Here is a 20,342-nt window from a genome sequence, read left to right as displayed (position 1 = left end):
ACCACAGTGGTGGCTGTGCTTATTTCAATTCCAGTTGCTTCAGCATCTTCTGAAGCAGCCAAAAGCCCAGCAGAGGTAAAGGGAAAGAAGGGGAAACCTTAGGACTCCTGCTGTGGCACCTCAACTGCATGTCACAGTAATACCTACATAGTTGTGCAATCTGCACAGCTATATGTCAGCTATAGCTAGCCGTGCTGTAGCTGGGTTAAGTGAGAAAATACCCAAGGACCAAGTGCTTCTGCACCTCTCAATTTCAGTCCTTCATCCTCTCTTGAAGGAGGACCACTTCCATTCTGCAGGACAAGATCCAGGCAGGAAAACTAGTGAGAGTGGGGACTATAGCACTCCCACATCACTATGAGTTCACCAGCAAGCATCTCTAGGTACCATTTTCCCAGTCTTTCCTGCAAAACACAAACAGGCTGCCATGTTGGCTTGGCTGCAGTTCTGCCTTGCTGACTTGGGTGTTATCAGAGATGCCTGATGGCTCTGCAAGTGGTGAATTTATGTGGACCAAGCTGACCCTCGTTGGTGACACCAGGTGCAATAAATAGAGCACAGTTGCAAAGCAAATCTGACACAACAGAAGAGCAAGCAGGTACTATGTGTACTACAGGGAATAGCTAGCTCATTATAGTTTTCCATGTTTCCATCAAGTGAGTCCAGCGGCATTACTCCAATGATGAGGAAATTATCTGAGGAGCAGTACAAAGGCAGCTCCTCATGAAGACAGCTACAAGTGTGCATGTGCACACATACACATAGAAAAGAAGAAAAAGTGCTGAGCAAGATGCTTCTGTTGGGTTGGGCTGCAAGGCAGACACCACATGCAAATGCATAGCATGTGTCGTCGGATGATGCTTTTCTTTCTGGGAAATGACAAGAGCTTCAGGGAGACTGGGACGGCAGCTGCCAACAGGCAGAGTGAAGCAGGGACTGAGCAGAAACACCTTCCTGCCCTAATCAAAGTATTTCCAACCACAGGAGGCATCTAGCTCAGACTAGTAGTACTCTCAAAGAATAAGGAGGTCTTGAACTTGGGCTGCCTACAAATCTCATTTGCCCTTGTAGCATTTGAGGAAAGCTTCTGGGCCATGTGGGCTTCAAGGATAGATGGGAGACATGCTGGCACTCACAGTGGAGCACTCACAGACCCAGCACCTGGGTCTGCATTAAAGTGCAGCCTAGACACATTTCTTGAGCTACATCACCAGGTAATATAGCACATGTGTATCATGTGAGGTGAAAACTGTTTTATAAACTAGACATGCTACAGTACAGGCCCAACTCTCAAATAATAAAGAACCAGGCTGAATCACAAACTATATAGAATGCTCCTGATCATGTTTTCTTTTCTCTTTCTTTCTATTTTTTTTCCAAAAGCAACTTGTACACAAGAGAAAACCTTTAAAATAAAAAACACCTTTCACTTACACTGCATCTTGTCTCTGAAGGACAACACTGTATGCAGGTTTTCCCCAAATATAGCCTTGGTGTGTCACTTCGTGAATGCCTCCTGCTTTCCCAAAAAGTGAGCTGTGATCCTGTTATCCATTTCTAGGCTGCAGCTACCTGCTCCCTCAGACCCTGCTTACAAGTTCTTGTCTTGTCCTCCCCCATTGCATCAGTGGGTCACACCTCATTACAGAGTACAGGGGTAGCTCTGCTTAAACACAATTACATTTGGCTGCCTTGCTGTATTGGGTTTGTGTGGCAAGGTTTTGTTGGAGGGGGGCTACAGGGGTGGCTTCTGATAGAAGCTTCCCTTATGTCTGATGAGCCAACGCCAGCCGGCTCCAGGACGGACCCACTGCTGGCCAAGGCCAAGCCTATCAGCAATGGTGGTAGCACCTATGGGATAGAGTATTTTAAAAGGGAAAAAACAAAAACACCTGCGCAACAAATTGTGGCAGAAGAGAGGAGTGAGAACATGTGAAAGCAACCACTCTGCAGACACGCAGGTCAGTGCAGAAGGAGGCAGGAGGTGCCCCAGGCACTGCAGCAGAGATTCCCCTGCAGCCCCTGGTGAAGCCCATGGTGAGGCAGGCTGTGCCCCTCAGCCCATGGAGGGTAACGCTGGAGCAGGTACCCACCTGCAGCCTGTGGAGGACCCCACGCCAGAGCAGGTGGATGCCCCAAGAAGAGACCCAGGAGCCTTTTGTTATATTTTCTCTCCCCTGTGCAGCTGAGGAGGGGAGTGATAGAGCAGCTTTGGTGGGCACCTGGTGTCCAGCCAGGGTCAACCCACCACACTTGCCATCATATCCTGACCTCTTGCCTTCAGTCATACCTCTCACCCATTCACTCCCACCAAAGTTTCTTACTTTCCTTCTGCCATAGTTAGATAAGTTTACCAATGTATTTATTTACTTTCAGGTAATCCCTAACCAGACCACACTCTGCCCTAAATGACACAGTGAATGTTCAAGTTCAGAGCACTACTCCCAGCTTTCTTCTTCTAGTGTGACAGGGACTGAGAAGGGCACACAAAAATTCTTGAAACCAACTGAAAATGTGCTATTGACATATTGACATAGGCCAACAGAAGTAAAAATGAAGTGCTGTCTTTTCAGCCTGGTTCACAATAAATCATACCTGCATTACCCTAAGAAACAGTAATTATGAGAATAATGTCAAGACAAGGGGGAAAATCTTAATGCTGAATGTATATGAATGATTATGTATATGAATGAATAACACACATATTTAAACATATGTAACCACATACACATTCAAATACAACTTCCTAAAAATGTGGTCCAAGGCAGAAACTGCAACTGTTTAGCCACTTTTAACCATAGTTTATCTTTCCTTACAAAGTCAGTGAACAAAAGCATTAAAGAATACATAAATATTTTATGAATTCTACAGATCCATTGTCTGGTTGCCAAAACCTTTTAAAGTTCTACACAGGTTACATTTTAAGCAGAAAATTTCTCTGCTTTCTGATTTGCAACCCGAACTTACACGCATCTTCTTAAAACTGACATGAGGATTCTGTTCAAAATCAGAACAAAATGTGAAACAAACCTCCATATAGAGTTCTGCCAATCATCTCATTTCCCATAGGCACTTCTTCATATGAAAAGTAGTTTTTCACTGCAACTTGTATGGCATAACTTGAAAATGGCTGTAGATTGTCTATGACAGCTATAGGACCCTGAAATTCCTGTTATTCAAAATCAAATAATAAACATGTATTCTTAGAAAAGAGATTCATATAGCACATCAATCATGTCAATGAAATGAGTGTTAAAAATAATATAGTAGTGCTTTTGTATTCTAATATATTTTAGTGCTTAAAAAAGAACGTTAAAATGATAATTTGCATAATAGCTCACTACAGAAAACACATACCAAAAAATAAGCTGAGATGCAATTAGCATGGCTACAATACTACACTGTTCAGTGGCTGGTACTTAAAATAGGAAATGGAAGAGTAAAGTAAAATGTAACAGAAAAAAATTATGAAGGAAAGTACAATTATCACAAAACACATAAAGGCAAGCCATATGGTTGCTGGACAGTCTCAAGAGTTATTTAAACAGATTAATATCCACCACAACTGCTCTTTTTACAAGTAGAAACTGAAGACTCATTTCAACAGGATTTTAGCAGAGGCATGTTAAAAAATAGAGTTGTACTTGCACAAAGGAAAGCTAAGGGATCTACCACTCAACAAATACCAGACAGAAAGGGGAATTACTGTTGGGAATGCAGAAGTGGAAAAACTCCAGTAGAAAGTTACAGAATGGTTTATAAAATGACTAGAAATGATAACGCATTCCCTATTTATATATGGTATCATGTGCATTTTTCTTCCAAAAGAGCCATACCAATGTTTTTTGCTGTCGAGCAGACAAACAGTAGCTTGAGTTCCTGCAGTTGTTAGTCATTTGTCGGAGAAATACCAGGTATGTTGGTGTAGGTTGTGATATGTCGGGGCATAGATGCTGTGGTGTGACAGATGGCAAGCTTAACATAAAACTGGTGTTAGTCTTATCAAGGATAGTAGGTTTCTCAGTGTCTGGCAATAGAGTCAAGCATCTTTTATCTAGGAAAGACATAAAAAAAATAATTTAAAAAAATCAATTACTGCTATACCAATCCAAACTTGCATGGGATTCTACCACTGTTCCTATGAGAAAACATAACCACAAAGTATTCTTCCTGCTTTCACAAACTGAAACAAAAAAAATCCCACCTGAATGTACTATATTTGATTACTTTCATGGACAGAAAAACAGTGGTCATCAAAGTAAAGTCTCGTTTATCTTTGATAAGACAGAGATGTACTAAAAGTAGATTTCCTAAAGAATGTAGGTTCTTCTTTAAGTACCTGAAAACCTTGAAAATCCAGATTGTAGTTGCTGTGTTATCAAGGGCAGTATACACTGATGAGTCCAAACTTGCTTGTCACAGGAAAGACAGATATGCAAAATAGAGAGTACCTTTCTCTAGCAATTAAATGTTATCTCTTTTCTTCCAACCAGCTTCCTATGTGTAAAGGTCATAGTAACAACAGGGAAATGGGAGACCAATTTTGGAAAGAAAAAACTGCTCTCTGACAGTAAGCAAAAAGCAACAAAAGAAAACACCTCATCACTTGATGTACTTTTAAAAACAAATTAAAAATATATTGAATGGACATGCTGCCAAGAAATAAAAGATTAAGGTACATGCATGGGGAAGATGGTACAAGAACAAATGTTTGCCCTTAGGCCACAACAACTAACCTCATTGTCGAGATCTTTCTCCCTAAATGAGCAATCCTGCCATTCCTGCCAAAGTCAGGTTTATGCATATAAGGGAAGGAGAATAAAGATGTCTGTTCAACAGAAATAAATGTAAGATTGAATCTTGGTCAATTTTACAGTTACCTAGAGGAGTAAAACTCCCATGGGAAAAGTCCCAGATGGAATAAAGAATTGAGTCATTTTCAGAGTTAAAGTTTCTGTCAGGCAGTTCCATAGAAATGTGTTTACCCTGACAAGAAAATCCTTCACTACATATTCAGTCCCCTTCTTCCTAACCCTGAAGAGAAATCATTCTCTCACAGAATCTGTGACAGGACAATAATTTTCACTGAGTACTTCTGATGTGTTAAATGATCAACTGACATCACAACTCTGGATGGCAATTAAATAGGTTAAAATGAAAGGAAACTTCAGCAGTACTCCTTGATCACATCACGAAAGCAATAAAAAGCATGTCAGTCAACCCAGCTAGTCTTTGCAAACATCACTTTTTCACATATATACCATTTGCTTTCAATATTTCTTCAGGAGAAGAATATTTTTTTTTCTTATTTTAGTATGTTCATTTACTTTTATCTGAAACTTGTGTGAATAATTCTGTGCATTGCCCTCCCCCTCCAAATGCCAAGGCTGTATGTTCCTCCAAATATTTTCAGCACTCGATGAAAATAAGAATTCCTCTGTGGGAATCTCTGGGTAGAAATAATCCCTTTGGACTGAAATTCAGTTCGTCCTTTGCTGCACCAGCTTGCAGGAAACCCTATACCTGGGGACAGGGATTGGCACATTCTGTACCAAAGCCAAACCAGGTTCCTGCACCAGTGCCAAGCCCACACAGACCTCATGGGAACAAACTTGCCCAAAGTACTGGTAAGAATAGCCTGGGCACTGGCCAGAGCAGCTGCAGGCAGGGGTAACTCTACTGGCTGTCCAGAACAATTCAAAATTCCTATGTTCCAAGTAAATCCATCCTGTTAAAATATTACCTTGTATATTTGTCAGATTTTTATGCAATACTGAAGTTAAAGAATTATTTTGAATATATTCATCATGCAAGTAGGTCTCCTAAACACCTGCATTTACAAAGATGATCCCTATAGGTACCATGAATCCTACCTCTCTATTAAAATTAATTTTTATTTCTTTCATTACCATTCTACTATGGTTTGTTTAAAATATTAGGAGTTCTAAGTAAAGCCTGTGTCTACTATAACGTAAGCTGTAATTGCTTCTCAGGTACTTTTTTTTATAAATCGTTTGCATAAGCAGAGTTCTTATCTCTGTCTTTGGAAAGGCAGACATTCTTTTTCAGCTTTGCAAACTTGTGAACAAAACCAGAAATCTGTATCATACTAGGGATCATTATCAAACTCTTGCTACAATCCTTTGTGGACATTTGCTCTTTTTCTGTGCTTTATGTGCATAACCTTTTCTAAATCTCCAGGTTTGATGCAAGTTTAAAAATAGGCGTGGTTTGGTGTTAACAACCTGAGCCTTTGAAACACAGGCAATATTCATCATCACAACCTTCCATGGGATTCAACACAAGGCCAGTCCTTACATTCATCCTTTTAAAAATGTGCATAGTGAATTGTTTCTCTCTAGAAGGTACCTGAATCCATAAAGCACATTTTACATAAATACACATAGCATGATCTGCAACTCAAATACATGCTCTGAAATAAACTTGCTACATTTACAAAACAATGCAAATCCCCTCTACCTGGATACAATTGGGCTGCTGAGCTGTAGGCTAAGATCTTCAGTTTGTTATTTGCTCTCTTCTGAAGGAAGTGTCTTGTACTTTCTTTATTTGCTAGCCAAATTTCAGTGTATTCCTTTGCTTCAGTGCTCCAGTATATAAATTTCTTATCTACAGTCAAGCTCCCAATTTTCCTACCTGTAGGAAAACATTGTATAGTTAAGCTTCAGGATACACCCTGAGCACACAATTTTATAAGAGCAGATGGGTGCTTGTATTCACTGTGAGTCAATATAGGTGAGTATCTTAGTCATACCATGTCTTCAAAGGCCGCCCTGGAAAAGACATTACTGATATTTTCCAATAGGTCTCATGACATTGAAACACTATGTTATTTCAGTTTAGAAGTGTTGATTTGAAGGCTTTTTATTATCCATAATTATGAGAACTGCAATTCAATTAAGAAACATCAGAAATAAAACACCTTTGTCTATAGAAACTTCCATAATTTTTCCAAGATGAAAACCACACAGGCAGGGCTCTGCCATCTCCCAGGAACAATTAAGACAGCTCCTCTGGTAACAGAACAGCTTTACCAGCGCTCCTCCAGAACCCAGCTGAAAACTGAGCAACCAAGATTAAGTGTTATCATTACAAGAAGTGCAACATAGGTAAGTTGTCATATAAGACTCTACCTGCATGAAGTACCCTCCCCACGTGTTGAAGTCTGCAATGCCACTTTCAGGCATAGTGTAAGATGTTATTGTACCTTTTCATTGGGGTAAACTGTAATAGGTGTATCTGATACGAAACCCTAGTAAAATGATGTGTTAATACTATAAGTGAAATACGTTGGCAAGTAGCATTTAAGGCTGTAGCATCTCCATTTGATTTACATTTTACTAGAATATATATTTGCATCAGTAAATATCCTCACACTGCTCTTTCTCCTACTTTGTATCAACAGGGTACACAACTAGAAACACAGAACACATTTTGACCATCTTGCCTGTAGATAAATCAATTTTGTAACAGAAGTGTTTCTTTAAAACTATTTTGTGGAAATGAACATTGTTTTGTGCAAGAGAAAGAATCACAAACTACCTAGAAACATAACAGAGTACTCAGACCTTGAAAACTTTGTATTTTGGTAATTTCCCAGCAGTGGCAAGCATCCATATCTGAGGCCCATATTTCACCTCTTCCTCTGATAAAGAGCAGCTGGGGATTCTTGGAGTCAGACACATCTATACTCATAGGTCTTCCTAGCTCTGCTTCTGCCACGTTACAGCTGCAGTAGTTCCTCATCTGTTCTTCTGCTGACACGTATCCCAAAATGTGGTGCACGGTGTCGTTCAGAATATCATAATAAAACATACGGCAGCCATAATCAAGCTCCTCCATCCAGTACAAGCGGCTATCAAACAAAATGCATTACTTACAGTAGAAAAACTTCCATCTGAGCAATCTGCCCTAAATGCAGTCCTGTAGTGACTACAGTCACAAACATCCCAAACATTTAGAACACAGTAACTACAGCAGCATACTTGCATAGTGATTCCAGGTGTTTAAAGGGCATTTTTTAATGGAAGGTCACAATAACTGATTATTTATTTTGGATAAAACAGTTACTGTAAAAAGTTGTGGTCTGGTGCTGACTTTCATTTGCATCACTTAAACAGAAGAACCCATTAGTATTTCAGTATCATTTGAAATCTTCACTCAGACACGGACATCTTGAAATTAGATATGTCCAAGCTCAGCTTGCAGTATAAAAGTAGAACTATGTCCAGATAGTTTCTCCATTTACACAATGCAAAACACTTGTGTACTATAAAAAGTCCTTTTTGGTCCTTAACAGTGATGATTTGATGAAAATCACACTAAAAATATGCTTTTAAAAAGTAATATATGCCTTACCTTGACAAAGGATATGAAAACAGAGATGATACAGTTGAATTACTTTTACCCAACTGTATGTTCAAGGGTTTTAAAGATTTTATCTTGACCTCAAGATCAATAACAAACATTTGAATTTCATTCCATGGTGTTTTCAGGGCAACAAAGAGGTGTCTTGCAATCCAGTCAACTGTGATGGCTGTGGCATTGTGAAGATATGCATCTCTGAAAAACTTAAGAAAAAATTTAGAAAATTATTAAAACTGCTTGAGAGCAGAATTTTCCCACCTGACATTATGAAATTATATTTGTTTCCAAAATAATTTCTACTTGGCATGCAGAAGACAATATATAAAGATTCTATGCCATAGAATGAAGAGTCCAATATTTTTATACAAATGAAAACTATTGTTTCACAAATATCAATTGTTGCTTCCATGTTGCTTCCATATTCTTGAAATTAGAATGAAATAAAATTAAATTACATTTGATACATGAAATAAATTAATTGTATTTAATAGTGTGAATTTAAAATTAAATATCTGTTGAAATATCAACAAAGCAAATGTCACTAAAATCATACATGATTTAATAGGATACCAATGGCATACTCCGGCTTATTCTAATAGCTATTGCTGACATAAAAATTGAAGTCCAAATTTTATTATATTATACATATTTTTATTGCACTGCTAGAAAGGAAAATTATCCAGCTAATCTCTTTTATATTACATATCATACGAACTGGCAGTCATTAAGAAAATTGTGTCCTTCCAGTTCTGTATTTTGCCATTAAATGTGCTTTGATCACCATGTGACTTTTTTCTGTTTCAAAAATGTAGTTTTGATGTCTTCAAAAACATAATTAGCCCCAAAATAATGACAATAATGGCCACATATTCTCCTAGATTCTCTCAAGCAAGGGAATGAACAAAGGAATACCTGAAACTTTGAAGCAGTCTGTATATTCAAAAGAAACAGAGAATCTTCTACGATATAGTATATTTTGTCATCATTAGCAGTATAACAGATGTCCTTTACATTTGCCTTTGCTGAAAGTTCCCATGTGGTATGATTATTGTCAATGTCAGTAAGAAACAACTTATTGGCAGAAACAGTTATAAGAGTTGGGACAGGGAAAAGATCTGGAAGGAAAAGGGCATAGCAGAATTTACAAAAAGCATTCTAGACAATAGCAGTCATTCATAAGGAAAGCAAGTACAAGATAAAAATAAATGATGGCCCTGCACAAATCGTATTTGGTCACATGTCACAACAAATAAATAAAATAATGAGATACTTTGTTGTCATCACACACAAAGTCCTAAGATTTTTTTAAATGGCATTGTGGATGCTTATCTAACAAATTTAAACCTAATAAAAACATATTTGTTCACTTAATTACCTTTAACAATCCAACTAGAAATAGCCTATGATCCCTAGTAGATGTCTAACTCTCTTGGTTACCTTTCACAGTCCAAGTAGAAATATTCTATCATCTCTAGAGTATGCAGATTACAGATCAAAACCTGTTGTTTCATACAACCCTGGGGTTCCCTAGAAAAGTTAATTTAGCATAGTTTTGAGAAAAGGCTTGAGATTCCTGATATTTAGTGTAATGATAAGAAATGCATTAGTCATTTCACGTCAGAAGCTGTAATTATTTCCTCTGTGGTGTCTACTGTAGGGTGGAACAAAGGTCACACAAAGTGTCAGAGGCTATTTATCAGATTACCAAATTCCTGTACTGTCAACTTTAGCAGCTACTACACACAAACCATGAGATGGCATCTCAATCATCCATACCTGATGAATTCCTCTCTGCTATATCAGACAAAGGTCCTGGACCCACAGAGGTGAAGGCTTGCACCTGTGGGACAGGAGTTTGTTAAATATGTCAAGTAGCAGCATAAATGATTGTGTTTGTAAGCCTGTAGAGTCATATAGTTAAAGACAAAACCAGAACCAGATCTCCTGGCTGCACAGCTAGGAACATATGCATGTGCTCTGATTGACCTAAGGCTGTGCTGGTCAGTTCAAAGGCTACATTCAGGCTTGGACCATGGCAATGAAGAGAATTTTAAGCAGTGGACAGAGTGACAATTCATGCTACATCTATCAATTAGAGCTCAAAGAACACCAGACAGTCTTGTCTCCTTCCCCAAGCTGAAGCAATTCCTACTGTTTGTTGATGCTGCAACCAACATGGTATTCTCCTCCATCAGTACCTGGTCTGTTACATGCTCTCATACTTTTAACTTTCTTTCAAGCACACATTCCAAAACTTTTATTACAATGAAAACATGACCTCTTGACAAGTTTTAATATGGAAGTCTCTCTTTATAGAAGCCATGTGAGTCCTTGCATTTCTCCAGCAGGGGAATTTCTCTTGATCTGTGGCTTTTTAATCGCCTGTCATCCACCAGCTCAGCCCAATCTATATTTAACTTGCAGTTTCTAGCAGTGGCTTTGGGAGACTTCTGGAACAGTTTCTTTTGGGCTTTAACAAATCTGTACAATATTGCAGCATTGTTTTCCACCTTATTCAGTGAACAACACTACATAGAAAGGTTAAGCCAAGTATACAAGGGTGAGTCAGTCAATCAGCAGTTCCACAAGCAGAAACCACAAGTTCTTGCCCCAAGCCCAATACTGTATCCTAGGCAAACACATCAGGCTGCACTGATAATATCTACCATCTGGCATGGGATAAGCTCAGTAATTTTTCATACCTGAAACCTTACTGTGAGGCTGGGAAGCACGTCCCCGAGAGAAAAGAGCATCAGGGTGGGTTTAACATTGCTCACGTTCCACTCCATGAAAGCATCAGCAGTGCCACTCTGACTCAATAGTTGATAGTAAACCCTGAACTGTGTTAATACTCCATTGTCCCTTTCAGGTCTGTCCCACCTGAACTCCACAAGGACTTTCTCATCACTTTCATGTAGGTTATTTTGTAACACATATATTCTAGGCTTTGTAGGTGCTGAAGGAACTGTATAAGAAAAATGATAAAAAACACAAAGCAAAGTACTCCTGTTAAAACACAAACTCTACCTCATAATCAACTCTTTCAGTTTTGAGCCTGAACTTCATAACCCTGATGCTGAAAGAGCCACTTAGCAATTGGTGAAGTGTAAATTACAGAAGAATATCTAAAACTTCATGGTAATTCCTTTCTGTTTTCCATTGGTGTGTGGTTATCTGATTTTAACTTAGCAAAAAAACCCCTGTATAAACAGAGACAAATGCACTCTTGCACTCAGACTGGGACGTATCTATTTAGCCTAGTCCTGTAGGTAGCAATGGAGCTACAAGAATTTTCACAACATAGAGCGTGCTCTTACCTCCTCTCCTATCCACTTCAAAATCTACGGTAGCTTATAAACTCTCTCTCAGCACTGCAGTCACTTAACGTTTTATTTTAGCTGACTTACCTTTGACCTGCATGAGAGCAAAAATAAACACTGAAGTAAAAAGTGTATAACATTTACTAAAAATTTAAGGAGTGGTTATTACACTTTATTACAAAGGTTATGCAGCCTTTGATGGTCATTGTAACGGATCTCAATTTCTTTTTCTTGCTCATAGTCATAGGCACATGGTAGATATAGTCATACACTTTCTGTTCCAAATTCTATTGATGCAAGTATGTGCATTTATGTGTGCAATAGATAATTGCAAAGATACTCAGGAACTTGTCCTTGCAACTCTGCCTGCAGCTGACTAGCCCTGAAAGCTGCTCATTCCTCTCCAGGGTTTCACTTGCTGACATAGACCCGGTCCCAGTACCCATTACAGGTGAGGAATGGGATTTAAAATTCTAGTACCTCCTTCAGGGGCTCGAAGGGATGCAGATGTTGTTCGTGCCTTGCCCCAGTATGTGTATGGAGTGACAGTAAAATCAAAGAGTGCAAATGGTTCCAGCCAATCAACTCTGTAGTATGGCACTGTCAGGTTATGGGGATAGAGACACCGTTCACTCTCCAAAGACTGTGAATGAAACAAACCAGAATAAAATAAAACATTTTTTTCCCTCTCAGAAAGGCCCTCAGTTTTCCAAAACTCCCCTCAGCAAGCTGGTCAACTAAATCAAGGCAGAGCTTCTCTTCCTGTGAATGATCATTATTTCATCAACTCCTGTGGCACTGTAGCAACGCATAGCAATCTGCCCTTTGAATTTGAAGTAAAGCTCACCAAAGGTGCTAAAATAAAGTCTGGATGAAGGCTAGATTTCACATTCAGGCAAAGGCTGTCCCACTGGCAGTTCAGAGGGCAATTCTGTCTCTGAGTTATTGTGAAAAGCTTTCTCACACATCTTTGAGCACTGGAAACTCCTTGCCTGGCACTTCACACCCCAGCAGCTAGCCCAGAGCTACTGCCAAGACTGTATGCTGTATTCCTCCTGTGCTGGCCTCAGTGATGAATAAACAGGACAACTTGCTTTATATTTACAGTTTAGTCTGGTTGCTTGACCAATTTGTAAATGCTAAAGCAGAAACAAACTGTATTTCTGTTTAAAGACAGATTCATCAGCAAGTAGATGCAGTAATACGTGGAGGTAATAGAGAGGGATTGCATGAATATCCTCACTTGCAGAGCTTTTGATCCTACGCAGTAAAAGACAGATCCCCATTCCACGTTTGTGGAGGGACTCCAAGTGATGTGAAAACTTGAAGAATTTCCTTTAATCCTGAAGGAAGACTCTGGCACTGAATCTGGAATCACTTTTGGTGTAAAAGAAAGATTTCCTGTCCATGAAAAGAGGAAGAAATAATAATAATGTAAAGAATATGAGCATTAGGTAGACTTTTCAAACCTGACTTGAAACGTTAAAGAACTATCTGGTAAGTTGTCATTAGGTAGAAACAATGAATAATAACACCATTTATTCTTTTTTGCCATACCCATCAGCTTTTATAATTGCACATTATCCAGCTATAGCCTGATATATTTATTAATAAGTTGCTGTTGTTCTTATCTTTTGTCAAATGACTGAAGGATTCTAAGAACAAAGAATTACAAGCTGACAGTGAATACCTTTCTTGAGGGGTTTAGCTCAAGAAAATAACGTACCTGGCAAAGGTTTAAGTGATGTATGAACAAGGGTAAAGGCTGCAAACTCTGCTGGTTGTGAGAAGGGAATGCTAAGGCTCTGGTTGACTTCCTGAGTTGTAATGAACTGAAGACTATTAATCCAGAACAGACGACCACTGTAGTATTGCAGTGTACTCTGAGATATTTCTGAAGTACTCCATGCTGCAAATTCTGTGATGATGGCATTACCACAACTGTGAAAACACATATGAAATCAGAAAACTGAAACCACACATGTAGAGAGAACAAGATTTATGCAATGTTTGACACACTGATAAGTTTTGCATCATTTAGATTCTTAATACTGATGCAGGAGGTAGGGAAACAATTCAAAAAGTTTTCTTTAAGTTCTCCAAAGCAGAATGCTTTTCAGAATGGCACATTGCAGAAAGACCTGTCAAAATTTTACCAAAAAAAAAAAAAAAGCAAAGCCTTAATTCCCTTGATTTCATTAGAAAACGTAAAATGGCTTCATATTCGGATGTACGGATGTAGAAAATTGAATATTTTGAAAAACCAGCCCACCTTCTCTCAGCAATTGCATTGAAACAGTAGAGTCTACTTCATAACATGAGATTCATTCTACTTTGTTACAGCAGGTCCTCAGATGAATTTGAGCCTGCTAGTTTCCTTGATAACCTTCTGTTATTTACTAAGCTCTCTTAACATTTTCCTCCACTGGGATCACTGGTGATTTAATCTGTCATGTTACTTCTAGTCAAAACGTACAGGCCTTTTTTGGAACAAATTTATCTTCTGGGTGAGAGATTAAATGTGTTGTAAAAGGCATCATTTTGCCATCTCAGAAATGTCTATCAGCTTAGACACATGCTATCCAAAACAAATTTGGAAAAGCTTTGACATGCCATCAGGTCCATTAGGGTGGATTATTTCTAATCTCTCTGTTCTGGCATGCCAGGAACAATGATGTATGGCTGTCAATTGGTTCACACTGGAGCTGCATGTTCTAGCTAAAACTAATCAACATATTTTGATTCCTTAAATGTTTACCATTAAACATAACAAGTCTAGTATCAGTCAGAAAACTCAGCTGATTCCACACAAAGCCAGCCTGCAACATTATGAGCACATGCAAATACTGTTCAATTAAGTTTAAGAAGTTTATTATGATACTTGAAAAAAAAGATTAATCGCACTCTCCATATGAAAAGGAGCAAAAATGAAAAAAGTTTCATGAGCTATCACTCATCATGTACTTGGTACTTACAGAACAAAATACCATTTTTCTCAAGGTCTTAGTATATATAAAAGCTGACCCATAAACACGGTTTTGTTTTGTTTTATTTTTTAAAAAAATTGCCCTTCAGGAATAATGGTGCCATTGCATTCTTAGGATGATTGAGAGGAATGTCTGCTGAGTACTGACTGCTCAGGTAAGAAAGCAGTGTCAGTTCAAGTCCTAAGCTCCATGCAAGATGAACAAGTTACAGCTCCAGGCACTTGAAAACTGTCAGGTATTGCAAATGCCAAAACATAAAATAGACAATAAATGGCGATTATTTCCTAAAGCTAAGTCTAAAAATTGATGAGTATGACCTCAGTTTGGTTAAGCTTCCATATTGTGTTTCTCTCACTGTAAAACATGTTAACAACCATCCCAACAGGTAGTATGCCATCAGCTAGCTATGATCATTAGCTCTTCTTTTTGTTTAATGTTAAATCAATAACTAGTGTGCCCAGCATTGGACAAAATTTGTTTTTAAAGAATATCACAAAAACTAGGAAACATAGACTGTCTTACCTCTGCTACACGTTTACTTACCCTTCTTTGCAAAGAGCAACTCTGTACAGGTTCAGGCATAGACTATCTCGCACAAGCCAGTAAAGAAAACCATAGGTGAAATCCAAAGTTAAACCAAACACCTAAGAAAAAAAAAAGTCAAAAGTCCAAATAGCAATTTGAACACACCTTCACTTCTGAGGTAAAAGCTCTTAGGCATAACTGTTGTCTAGATAGCAACATGAGTAGCTCTTTCTTGGCAAAAATAACACTACTATCATGAATATTTATTTTAACACAAAAAGAGATAGCACTAGAAAATCATCAAGTCCTTGGTGGACACCTATTTATAGCAGCTGATGATTTTCTAGATAGCACTTTATGAGCACCTGTCACAGTGTTTATCCCTGGAGTATCTGCGCACTTCAGATATGATGGCAACAGTGTATCAAGTGATTAGTGGAACTACCTATCAAAATTCCCAAAACACCTCCGGTATTTTAACATTCTTAGTCTAAAACAGGTGGTGGATACCCAGTCTGAAAGTCAGAAACACCTTCTGAAAGAAGTACTTCAGACCTTTCATCTTTGTTTTCTAGCTTTGATTTTATGAATGCAATATTTAATGAGTTGCGTTACTTATGGAAAATACATGTAAAAATTTTATTGATGTATCTGGTTAAACAGGAAATTCAAGCATTTATATTTTGGTAAATTATTTATTTTTCAATAAAGAGTCGGGGGGTGGGAGGAATGAAACAATCTTGCTGTTCATTACTTCAATATTTCATCCTCATTTAAGCTAGGTGCAAGATTTTTTGTTTGTTTTTTTTAATAGGACCTAATATTCGAAACAGAGCTTTCTTGCTTTTGCAGTAAACAACAGATTCAATACCATATGCAACAATAATAGAATTCAGACTTCTAATAATCTGTTCTGTGAATAACAAAGAATTTGCTTCTACGAATTAGTCTGCTAAATGTTATCAAGTTCAACCTATGTCATGTCATTAGCACAGCTTGCAAGTTGTTAGGGGCCTCTCTGAACGTTTTCCAGCAGCTCTCAAACTTCTTGTCCAAACACTAGTTGTAGCTATTCTTTTGTAAGCTTAATTTTCCATTATGGATGTAAGTGGAGCAGTCCTTTTTTTTTTTTTTTTTCCCCAACTCTTCATTAATAAACCGCAGAAGATGATGACAGGAAAGCAAATGCCATATCACTTAAGTTGTCTGTTGGTCCTTATGTAATCACATTCTTGACATATTTCTGTTGACATTGTATGTCAGAAAATCAAGGTTTGAGTGATTGCTCCTGTAGGTTTTCCTGTTAAAAATATCACACAGTATGTATGTGCCTGAGTGCACATTTAGTCAACCATGTTATATTTTATCCCATTTACCTATTCTCCCTCCCTTGCATAACACCAAACTACACCTTCCTGAATCTACATTGCTTTTTTAAATGTTTGGATTTTCTTTTCTTGCCCTGCTTTTTTTTCTGGCACTATTATATTTTCCCCATAGGTGTACCCATTTTCTTTCTCCTGATCCCTCTATCCCCATTAATAAAAGGCAAAGAAATAGTTTTACTGTTCATCTTCACGAGTTAAACAGCAATTTAACACCTTCCTTCTGTTATGCTTCAAAAATAGACAAACTTTACATTTCATGGGAGGTATTAGTCTCTGGACGTGATATGTAGTTGTGATCGTGCAATGTAACTCAGCATCATAAGATGCAACATAAATTTAGCTACTTGAGATACCCCTTGACTAGAAATAATAAGAGACCACACCTAGAGGGTCCTAGCCCCTCCTGAATGTAACACACTTTGCTGCTCCCCTACAAATTACATTTGTCCCAGGTATATTGAAGAAGTGTACTTACTAAGTGCATTGGAAATTCTATGCCATATCCTAAACTAGAATAAACCAGAGTAGCTGTGGCAAAATCAATCAAGCTATGCCAATATACACCAGCTAAGCTAAACAGCTGATTGGAAAATAAAATAACTGTCATAAAAGGGTTTAGCTCCTGCCAAAGAAATTAGACTATCAAAGCTCTCCCTTCAGATTTGTTTCATATTTGAAAACTGACGTCTCCATAGTAGTCTCTTCCTATCACTCAGGTTTCAAGCTAAAAGGAGATACAGCCATATACTGCTGAAGATACTGTACTGACCAGCTGAACAGCAATTCTTTGTTAGAAAACCAACTAGTAAATACCAGTAAGAACAGTCATGTAGAGAACATGCTCTGACTGTTGGATAACAGCAATTAACTATTACATCTGTGTTTTAATATTGAAGTAAGAGGTATTCAGGATTGTGCAAGGAAGATACATATTAGTACTTGTGCAAACATGTATTTTCATGTTTATATGTGACAATAATGACCAGTTTGATAACTCCACCATTAAAAAATGTCGTACTGCTCTTTTTTTTCTGATGGGTTTATTTTGGTTTTTATATTAATAAACAAACACCTATCAGCTATAACTGGTCACTTCTCAATCTAGACATTTTTACTTGGCTTTTTTCCTGTATGCATCATGGCAGAAGGCTGAGTTCAGGAAGTCAGCACATAGTTTAGGGGCTGCAGAGAAGCAGGAGAGGAGATGATTGTTTGTAGGAGGTGTGAATAAGTGGATGGCTGAAGGCTGGTATCACTGACATAAAGAAAGGTGCAGAAAAAAAATGACAGGAGCAGACAGGCAGTCTTATTGCTGCCAAGGTTCCTGAAAACAAGAACAAGAAGTTTGAGGTTAGCATGAGGTCATTGAGAGAAACAGGTAGTGAATAAAAAGAGAAGGGCAAGGAAGGTGACACTTGCTGCTTAGAGTAAACTGCAAATTGTCAGTCCTTTGCAACTGGTCACTCAGAAGATATGTGGCAAGTTAAGTGTGCTGTTGAGCTTGGACAGCATAGATCTTCCCTTGAAGACAGTCCACACTCGCCAGCTTCCACAGAGAGGTGTGAGGCTAGTACTGGAAGATACAATGACCCTTTCCAGGACAGACATTTCTCCCTACAAGTGACAAAAATTTTTCAGTACTTCTGTACTTAGCTTTAGAGTTTCCCTCTCCTTCCCAAACCCTCATGAACACCCTAATACATCCACCCTAATACAGCTAAAACAACAACCTCCCATCTCTTTCCCCCCTCCCCATACTGTCCACTAGCTTTACTCACTCTTGCAAGAAGTCCCCTTTCTTTCTCCCCTGAGGAGCTGCTCTGCTCTGCAGCAGCCTCTTCACAGCCCTATGGAGCTCCCCAGCAGTACAGAGCAAAGAAAGAGGGGCCAAGCTGAGGCCAGGCCTGCATCTGACTCAGACAAGGGAGAAAGAGAAGACGGGGAAGGGAAGGGGCAAACTGGCAATGGAAAGCCTCGAAGATCCCCAAAGCACAGGACTTGCTATTCCTGCCACCACACAAGGGACAGGATCAGGCAGGATGGGGATTGTCAGTGGCAGATCTGGTACCCTCACCTGTACTGCAGCAGCCACAGCAGCAAGCTGTGGCGGGCAGTGGCAGGGGCCAGCTGTGCTGAGCACAAATATCGCACCAGCTGCTGCCCCCCCCCTCTCAGCAGCATAGGCAAAGCCTGTCTCTGTAGCAGCAATCTTTGCAGCCTGAAGTGCAGCTCCGGTCTCCCTGGCAAATATCTAGTCCCAAAACTGGCCCTCTGAGGACCCACAAGCTGGGGAACATCACAAAGGAGGCAGGATGCTATAAAGCTCTGGCTCCATGTTGTGATGGGAAAGCCAAAACTGACCATTAGATTTAAGTCATTTGGGAAAAGCAAGTGCCTTTCACATATGGAAAGGAGCAGCATTGCAACCATAAGGACATCTTTAATATCATATTTTGTTGCAAGGGTCTGACTTTAGAAATGACAAGCCAAAGTTTTGGTACAGCTATTACATGGTTTAATTCTTACCCTGTTCTCAAAATGATTTAACAATATTGCAAGAAAGGCATGTTATTCTTCTGGTCACAACATGTTGATTTTGACAGCCATGAACACTGACTATTAAAAGACTGAACTTCCAGAACACTCTCCTCCCCAAAAAAAAAATTAAAAAAATAAAAATAAAAAAAATAAAAATAAAAAAAATCAGTCACCTGTTTACCAGAAAACTGTAGCTGCTCTTGTAACATAAGATACTCCTCTCCATTCAGTCTTGTGCTCTCCACTGAATACACTGTGGCCCAGTACAAATAGCCATTTATGGAATCCACTACTAGATCCTTCACTAGGAACACAACATGAGCCACAACATCCATATGGCCTCCCAGCAGTGATTTTCTGTAGATCTAGGGACAAAAGAATTGCTTTTAGCATTACACCTAAATCATCAGCCATGATCAATTAAGTACATGTAAGTGACATTTCCACAGCCATTTATCAGAAGCTTATGCAAGTCTCAGGCTTTGAAACCTTTTGTGTTCGAAGTATAAGGATGAATAACGAGGCAAAATTATTAGTTAATATTTGCCAGAAAGTAACAAAAGAAAAAGCTGAAATATCTCTTCCCCTTGGCTTTCCCAGCTTTGGCAGCCTTCTGTCTGACAGAGTTTCTCACCCACTTCATATTCACTATTCACAAGTGTAAATGAGGGTGCAAGGCAGTGTGAAATCTGGCCTCCTAGCTCCAGTTTTTAAAACAGCTTCTGATTTTGCACTTACAAGAAATGGAAGGCATAATTTGACAGCACTGCATAAATTAGCACTGCAGTTTTGAAGTCAGATACCTTTTAAATAATTCACATGTCAGTGTTCCTGATATGAGAGTGTGCAAAGTGCAACTGTAATTATTTTTTTACCTGCAGTGATCTGCAAAATATAACAATACAGAGGCCAATCTTGAAAATCTCTGTGTAAACAAATCATGTCAAATTTGATTAAAATAAATTCCATCTACTTCTTAGTTGAGATCAGCTTGGCAGCCTCCATTTTCACTATCTTCACTTATTTTTACAGTGTTGAATCCAACAAAACTGTTGATAGCATGTTTGATTTGTCTGTTTTGCACCTGGAGTTCAGTATCCTGCATTAGTGAGTATTAGTGAACATCTTACCCCAAACCTTTGTATAACTCTGAAAATCACTCCAGGGAAGAAAGGCCTCATTGTTCTACACTACAA

The 20,342-nt window shown here is 38.7% G+C and overlaps 1 protein-coding gene across 1 annotated transcript in view; it reads right to left on the bottom strand.

Annotated features, from left to right (window-relative positions):
- ROS1 (ROS proto-oncogene 1, receptor tyrosine kinase) overlaps window positions 1–20,342 on the bottom strand; it is a 71,708-nt gene that overhangs the window by 31,622 nt on the left and 19,744 nt on the right. Inside the window, exons 17-29 of the mRNA XM_055714363.1 lie at window positions 19,320–19,511; window positions 15,239–15,339; window positions 13,435–13,649; window positions 12,945–13,109; window positions 12,189–12,350; window positions 11,091–11,353; window positions 10,165–10,228; window positions 9,301–9,503; window positions 8,380–8,591; window positions 7,590–7,876; window positions 6,481–6,657; window positions 3,837–4,054; window positions 3,031–3,169 (exon numbers count right to left, since the gene is read on the bottom strand). Coding sequence (XP_055570338.1) covers window positions 3,031–3,169; window positions 3,837–4,054; window positions 6,481–6,657; window positions 7,590–7,876; window positions 8,380–8,591; window positions 9,301–9,503; window positions 10,165–10,228; window positions 11,091–11,353; window positions 12,189–12,350; window positions 12,945–13,109; window positions 13,435–13,649; window positions 15,239–15,339; window positions 19,320–19,511 — 2,398 coding nt within the window. The remainder of the gene's footprint in view (window positions 1–3,030; window positions 3,170–3,836; window positions 4,055–6,480; window positions 6,658–7,589; window positions 7,877–8,379; window positions 8,592–9,300; window positions 9,504–10,164; window positions 10,229–11,090; window positions 11,354–12,188; window positions 12,351–12,944; window positions 13,110–13,434; window positions 13,650–15,238; window positions 15,340–19,319; window positions 19,512–20,342) is intronic.

This window comes from Falco cherrug, chromosome 6 (assembly GCF_023634085.1).
Source record: "Falco cherrug isolate bFalChe1 chromosome 6, bFalChe1.pri, whole genome shotgun sequence".
Taxonomy (NCBI): domain Eukaryota; kingdom Metazoa; phylum Chordata; class Aves; order Falconiformes; family Falconidae; genus Falco; species Falco cherrug.
The sequence above is the reverse complement of the archived record's forward strand: the minus strand, read 5'-3'. Positions and strand labels throughout refer to the sequence as shown.